We start from the raw sequence: 7,894 nt of genomic DNA, 5'->3' as shown, positions 1-7,894 counted from the left end.
GCATTATCTAGTCTTGATGATTTGAGTCTGTTTGGTGTCATCCTTAGCGGTACATCCAGCCATTTTAATGCATTATCTAGTCTTGATGATTTGGGTCCTTTTGGCGTCTTGGTGTCATCCTTAGCGGTACATCCTGCCATTTTAATGCATTATCTAGTCTTGATGATTTGGGTCCTTTTGGCGTCTTGGTGTCATCCTTAGCGGTACATCCAGCCATTTTAATGCAGTATCTAGGCTTGATGCATTGGGTCTGTTTGGTGTCATCCTTAGCGGTAAATCCAGCCATTTTAATGCATTATCTAATCTTGATGACTTGGGTCATTTTGACGTCTTGGTGTTATCCTTAGCCCGGTTGTTCTATACCACTAACTATAAACGACTCTTCCACGCTTGTCTGTACAAAAGAGGAAATACTTAAATACAAAGCTTATTGTGATGACTGTAAACATCTGACTACTACTGCTATTTTAAAGGGAGATCTTGTACAAACTCGTACTTAATGACTCGTGTGAGATGAATAGTGGATTAAGGTAACTTGCGTTCTTGCTACATTCTAAGTTGTCCTAAATTGGGATATTTTTGTTTTCTTTATAATTAACTTACTAACTTTTTTATAATTCCCTTCATTGAGCGTTCGGCCTTGTGAAGAAAGCTCTGGATTCTATACCCTGGTAAAGGCATACCATAAGTCTCCCACAACACGTGTACATTAAATGAAAGATAAACATTTCCTAATACGGTTGTGTATAATTTGTAACATGTTAGTTGGAATAAATGTGCTTTTCCAAGAAGTGGGGTGCCGTAGTTTACGTGGCCGAGTTGCCAAACCTATATTATATTATTACCAAGACATGCTGTCAGATTATCTTTAAGTCTGAAAATGCCCGTGGACTAACTTAGGGTAAACAAATATATATTTTTTTTTATCTCGCTATAAAAAATTTATTTACCGATATATTCAACACCACATATATATTTATTAGGTTATGAAACACCACATATACATTTAATAGGTCAAAAAACACCACCACCCTGTACAATAATGTGTATGAATGATTATACAAACAAAACTAATCTCACATTAAAGATTATATTTCTTCTTCTGTTATTTCAAACCCCCTGTTTGATTTCCCTTGGACACAGGCGTCCTCTGTGTGAACCGATTCGTCTTCTCTCCGACAACATTTACACACCCCGGTAATCTTTGTTATTACTCGGTCTAAGGGATCCAGAGAATGTAGGGGTTCTGGAAGAAAATCCCAATTCCTAAGAATTGTGGGTAAACGAGTGTTTGCTTTCCTCTGAAGGACGTTGATAAGAATAATTATAACGAAAGTTATGATAAGTGGGACACCAACAGCTAGGAGAACTGTGGTTCCTGCCAGAGAAAGCCCTAGTACTGTGCCAGGCACGAGAAAGAATGCTAGAATTATGTAGAAAAAAGAGAACCATCGATACCGTGACGTAACGTTGCCAAGCATTTTTGCCAAACCTATCGGAGCTTTTCTCATGAACATGACAGGATAAAATATAACTGCTCCGGAAACATTGAAGAACAAATGACAGAGTCCGACTTGGAGAGAGTGTGGGATTTGTTCGGCAGGAAGTGAGAGAGATGCCATGATGGTTGTAATCGTTGTACCAATATTTGCACCAATCGTGAGTGGGAACATCCGGTCGAGCGAGACGACCTCCACACCGACAAGTGGCGTGAGGATGGAAGTAAACACGGAACTACTCTGTATTATCATTGTCATACCTGTAAAAGACAAACATGAAAACGTAAAGGGAGTATGAAAAAATGTGGTACCTTGTGGAATTTAACGATAAGACTCGTAATGACATTATATGTTTAATTACTGTTCCTCTAACTATTGAAAACGCCAATCTTTATTGGATCCTGTTGTCGACATTCGTTTGAAATCTGTCGTTCTGGAACGATTCATATGCATACTGTAGTAAATTTTAACGCGTAAAAAACTACATAAAACATTAATGTTTCTTGAACTAATGCAAAATACTGGTAGTCTATCACCTGTTCCGATCAGGATGGCCACATAACCAGTTAGGAAGGAAAACCTCCCCGGGAAGTTGGAGTTGAAGCTTTTCTTGACCACTTTAGCCACTGATCCCTTTAACATAGAGTTGAGGAGTTTGACGATGACGACTAGGGAGACGATGATCATACCAAAGGAGATGACCATTAGGAGGACACCAGCTGTGCTGTCGTCTAGGTCTGTCATGGCCAACAGGTTGTTACCTAGAATAAGTATACCAAGCTTTGTTACGACGTTCACATGTTTTATTAACCCATAATTAAATTATACTTTCTAACTCCCTGACAGACCTAATGAAACCCTTTGTCCCTATACACGCCTCTCCGATGCCTCTTGGTCTAAACATGTTTGTTTTTGACGTTTGTAAGTTTGTTTTGAGAAATTGGTGCCACGGCGCTTAACGCGTCTTGCAGTTGACCAACTGCTTTATGAATTATAAAAAGATAATATGGCAACTGTTTATAAAACAGGAGACAAAGGACAATCGTCGCTTTGTCCATTAGCGTGTCATATGATGGGCGTTTTCCGAACTCAATGATAACATAACTGTAAGTGGTAAACCAGCAACAGTATTATACCAATAAAACATAGATATTAGCACTTTCTGTTTGAAGACAATTTATACGAGGATACAGATACAATGTACTCATTGACAAGAAGGGCAAGTGTTTAACCTAAATAACAAGTCGAAATCAGAATCGAGTTCTCCATGCATGACCTGGTATTTGGAAAATCAAATACACCATGCACATGATTAATATCAAGCCTATAGAATTTCTTGCAATGGTATTTGTAGTCACGAAATGTCTTTTTCTCGAACAAGGCAATGCATTGAAAAGAACATTAACGTGAATTCTTGCGGATACCGTTGATCTTTCCGGTTATGTTTTATTGAACTGTTTTCTGTTTACCACAATTCATGGTTTCACATTTTTTGCTTTTCTGCATCACAAAGGTTTTACAATATAAGTATAAACTAGTCAAAGAAATAAAGTACTATACTCACATCTTTCCACATAGATCGTTTCAAATTTAGACACTGTTTCAGACATTTCCGACATGTTTCGGGTTTGATTAGAAACGGTTGCATGATCTGAAAAAGAAAATGACGCTTAAAACTTTTGCATTGTACTTAAAACCTAAGACCGTGGTATGAACTGTAAACGTATAGTCAATCATCTCAATTCTGTAAATCTTGAATACGTTTTTGCGTGATTTTGTTGGATATTGCTAAGATTATTTTTGTTGAAAGGATTTCGAATATTATATATTTTTCCGACTATTGTCAATTTTCTCGTAATGAGAAAGTATTGATAATTGAAATATAACGTGCAATTTCCTGGAGAGTAATTCTAACTGCTTAAATTAAAATGTCAATCGAAATTCATGGTTAACATTGTAAATATTCCCATTTTGTGGAAAGTGATTCCGTAAATCAAAAGTACCCATGGATACCCGTAGATAGTTGTTATTTGTGACAGATTTCCTTTGGTTTACCCAGTGAAACATTTCCCGGGTAAGAACTTTCAGCTGTGGACGAGTTAACTGGGACTTTCAACGTCTTGCACCAACGTTTGAGGACACTCTTCTCCTCTGCCCCAGCCTTGTCCACCGCGATCTCTTTGATAACTTTACTGTTTACCTGGAACGGATAAAATCAAGTACTGAGCCACATATTTAACCCCGTTTGTTATTTTCAGCTTAGATTAAAACCATCAATCTTCAAGAAAACGTATTGCTACCATGTTCACACAAGAACTGACAAACTATTGTATGTGTTGATTTCGTCACCGATTGTGGCTTTCCTTCTCGAAGACAAAGTTGAGTCTTCATGATGCTGGTTTTATTGGCAACACGTCATATCTGTGACGATCACTTAATTACAGGAAAATGTGTTTTAATTGTTCAACATAGGACATACTGTTATTTTTGAAATGCCGCCATGGTTTGCATACCTTTACCACCAGGTTAGTGAAGGGCTTTGTGATAGCTTTTAAGAGGTCGCGCTTCTTCCCAGAAGATTCGGAAAGGTCAAGGCTTTTGATGATTACGTCAGTGAGTCTGTACAGGTAGTGGGTAGCGACCTCTAATGGCAGGAGTATCAGAACTGTTAGCCAATTGAACATGTCATGGACGGTTGCCCCTGAAAACGACCTTTTGAACTCTTCGCGATTGCCAAATTGTGCCAGAGCGACGAGTGTATTTGTCACAGAGGTGCCTATGTTAGCTCCCATCACCATGGGGATAGCGGTCATCGTTGGTATAACTACCAAGAAAAATCAATTGAATTATCTTTATGGTGAATAATAAGTATAAATGATACATAATGATAGGATGCATTCAAAACTTTTCCTGCAAATAGGAAATGGACTTTTATGGCTGATCAAGTGGATTAACTAGTTACCTTTTTAGGTTTTTATCATAAGTATTTTCTGATACACAGCATGTTAAAATTGATTACTGTATTATGAAATGATTTTATGTTTTGTATGACGTACTTCGGGAGCCCACCAAGGTGACTATGATGGAGGTGGTAGTTGACGAACTCTGAAGCAGAACCGTAGCCAGTACACCGATCATTAGGCCAGCCACGGGGTTGGAGAGGAGGTCATTTTCCCGGAATGCCTTCCCAGCCGTCTTTCCTGGGTTGTAAATTAGGACATATGAGGAGTTTACACGTAAGAATACTGTACATTATTTCAATCATTATCTGGGGTGATTCATGATACTAAAAGTTTGTTTGATAAATTAGCGTCCTATAAACAGCCACGGTCATGTAGAGACAATCTTCCATGTGTAAAAAGGGATTTTTTTTCTTTTTTTCTATTGTTTAATCAATATTAAAATTGGTTTAACATCGTTTTGAACGGTCATGATGATTTATGGAGTAGCACCCAGTAGGTTTTGGAAGATTGCGGTATATTGTCTCTGGATACCTCACTGAAGTATACTGCTATCGACTACACATGTCAACCTTTTTTCCGCAGAAATGTATATTTAATGAAGTCTACATCGATTGAAGAGGCTTTTATGATTTCATCACATTTGAGAATTAAACTGAATTGTGCCTAGGTACTTCTAGAACTCGTCATCCAGATCGGCGCTGGTCGGTGTTTTTCTCCGGGTACTCCGGCTTTCCTCCACCAGCAAACCTGACACGTCCTTAAATGACCCTGGCTGTAAATAGGACGTAAAACTAACAAAACATAAAAAAACTCTTTTGTTGATCTTGTTTAGTTTTGATGGAAGTGGTATTCGTATATGTATTGTTCAAGATGTGTAAAAGTGTGATAATAATATATAAACTACACATTCGTTAAACCCCCCCCCAAAAAAAAAAACAAAAAAAAAAAAACAAAAACCGCGGATAGGGGTTAATATTAACATACTCACTGATTTGAAATGAATGGTTGATAAAATCATAAGACATTTCTGTGATATTTTTATGCTTTTCAGCTGGTATAGCTTCAGCTTGAATCAATCAGCTTAAATCAATCAGATCCATAGAGGTCTTTCAGTCATTTAGACACAGAAATATTAATTGTTACACCTTATCAAACACTTCGTTTATCTTTGTGTTTTACAATGACTTAATTAAAAACGCAATACAAATACAGTATTGATGTAAATTAATAAAATAAATTATAAAAGAAAAGATCTGTACGGAAAACAAAAATGGTTTATTATTTGACGATATTTTCCATGTCAATTTCAAATCCGGAACAAGCCACATTTACATAATTATAATACTTGTTGTGAATTCTTTCATGATACTGAATACACTCTAATTAATTCAGTGTTCGCTAGTTATGGTAACGTATGTAACATTTATTAATGTAATAAGTAGGTCAGTGAAATTATATAGTCAACACGTCGGAGTATTTAGTGAAATTATATAGTCAACACGTCGGAGTATTTAGTGAAATTATATAGTCAACACGTCGGAGTATTTAGTGAAATTATATAGTCAACACGTCGGAGTATTTAGTGAAATTATATAGTCAACACGTCGGAGTATTTAGTGAAATTATATAGTCAACACGTCGGAGTATTTAGTGAAATTATATAGTCAACACGTCGGAGTATTTAGTGAAATTATATAGTCAACACGTCCGAGTATTTAGTGAAATTATATAGTCAACACGTCGAGTATTTAGTGAAATTATATAGTCAACACGTCGGAGTATTTAGTGAAATTATATAGTCAACACGTCGGAGTATTTAGTGAAATTATATAGTCAACACGTCCGAGTATTTAGTGAAATTATATAGTCAACACGTCCGAGTATTTAGTGAAATTATATAGTCAACACGTCCGAGTATTTAGTGAAATTATATAGTCAACACGTCCGAGTATTTAGTGAAATTATATAGTCAACACGTCGGAGTATTTAGTGAAATTATATAGTCAACACGTCCGAGTATTTAGTGAAATTATATAGTCAACACGTCGGAGTATTTAGTGAAATTATATAGTCAACACGTCCGAGTATTTAGTGAAATTATATAGTCAACACGTCCGAGTATTTAGTGAAATTATATAGTCAACACGTCCGAGTATTTAGTGAAATTATATAGTCAACACGTCGGAGTATTTAGTGAAATTATATAGTCAACACGTCGGAGTATTTAGTGAAATTATATAGTCAACACGTCGGAGTATTTAGTGAAATTATATAGTCAACACGTCGCGAGTATTTAGTGAAATTATAAAGTCAACACGTCCGAGTATTTAGTGAAATTATATAGTCAACACGTCGGAGTATTTAGTGAAATTATATAGTCAACACGTCGGAGTATTTAGTGAAATTATATAGTCAACACGTCGCAGTATTTAGTGAAATTATATAGTCAACACGTCGGAGTATTCAGTGAAATTATATAGTCAACACGTCGGAGTATTTAGTGAAATTATATAGACAACACGTCGCAGTATTCAGTGAAATTATATAGTCAACACGTCGGAGTATTTAGTGAAATTATATAGTCAACACGTCGCAGTATTCAGTGAAATTATATAGTCAACACGTCGGAGTATTTAGTGAAATTATATAGTCAACACGTCGGAGTATTCAGTGAAATTATATAGTCAACACGTCGGAGTATTTAGTGAAATTATATAGTCAACACGTCGCAGTATTCAGTGAAATTATATAGTCAACACGTCGGAGTATTCAGTGAAATTATATAGTCAACACGTCGGAGTATTTAGGCATATCGTGCCTTCTAAAGTGAGATTTTTTCATTTAGTAAAAATTTACTGTAAATACGAGCTTTGAAAAGAATCGTCCCGCAAAAGCAATAAGTAATCAAGCGAGCCAATGACAAGTATTTCCGTTATATCAGTTGTACCATGACATCACTTACCTCCCACTAGTTTAAAGGCGTTTCCTAGAAATCCCAACGCACAGATGAAGAGGTAGAGGAAGACGAAAACAACAAGAATTTTTAAAATGATACCGACTACCTGTCTAAATTTCTGTCCAGTGCTTTTCATGGCGACACTGCGTATGTTGTGTCTGATCCCCCTCATCAAACGAGGACGTAAACAAAAACAGAAGAATAGTGAGGTGACATTCACCTGCAATTTTCAGCATGTGATTGCCTTTGTCAGCTTACTCTTGCAGGCATTACGTCGACACGAAATGTTCCTAAGGAATTGTTGTTAATATTTAACACATGTTTATGGTCTTATGATATTTTTCTCTTAACCAGTATAATGTAGAAGTTTTTTGAAACTTTGTTCGAAGTGTTAGATGCCATTCAGATAGGTAGCGGTTACAGGATAGAAGCTGTAGGGGGAGAAATAAGTCAAGCAGGTGACTGGTTGGCGGGAC

General features: G+C 36.5%; 1 protein-coding gene across 1 annotated transcript; it reads right to left on the bottom strand.

The window, feature by feature from the left end:
* Positions 1–967: 967 nt before the first annotated feature.
* Positions 968–7,575, bottom strand: LOC138317065 (sodium-dependent phosphate transport protein 2B-like). Its single transcript, XM_069258688.1, has 7 exons — positions 7,425–7,575; positions 4,556–4,699; positions 4,013–4,323; positions 3,555–3,699; positions 3,064–3,150; positions 2,036–2,260; positions 968–1,759 (listed from the first exon to the last, which is right to left on the bottom strand). Exons 1-7 carry the CDS (start codon positions 7,552–7,554, stop codon positions 1,089–1,091), a joined length of 1,713 nt encoding a protein of 570 aa, XP_069114789.1. The 5' UTR covers positions 7,555–7,575; the 3' UTR covers positions 968–1,088.
* Positions 7,576–7,894: the final 319 nt, after the last annotated feature.

Source organism: Argopecten irradians, chromosome 2 (genome assembly GCF_041381155.1).
Source record: "Argopecten irradians isolate NY chromosome 2, Ai_NY, whole genome shotgun sequence".
Taxonomy (NCBI): domain Eukaryota; kingdom Metazoa; phylum Mollusca; class Bivalvia; order Pectinida; family Pectinidae; genus Argopecten; species Argopecten irradians.
This window is presented reverse-complemented; position numbering and strand designations above follow the sequence as displayed.

Coding starts and splice junctions, on each gene's coding strand:
- LOC138317065 (XM_069258688.1), bottom strand. CDS start 7,554: ATGAAAAGCACTGGACAGAAATTTAGACAGGTAGTCGGTATCATTTTA. Junction 4,324..4,555: donor CACCTTGGTGGGCTCCCGAA/GTACGTCATACA, acceptor TTTTCTTGGTAG/TTATACCAACGATGACCGCT. Junction 1,760..2,035: donor GGCCATCCTGATCGGAACAG/GTGATAGACTAC, acceptor TGTCTTTTACAG/GTATGACAATGATAATACAG.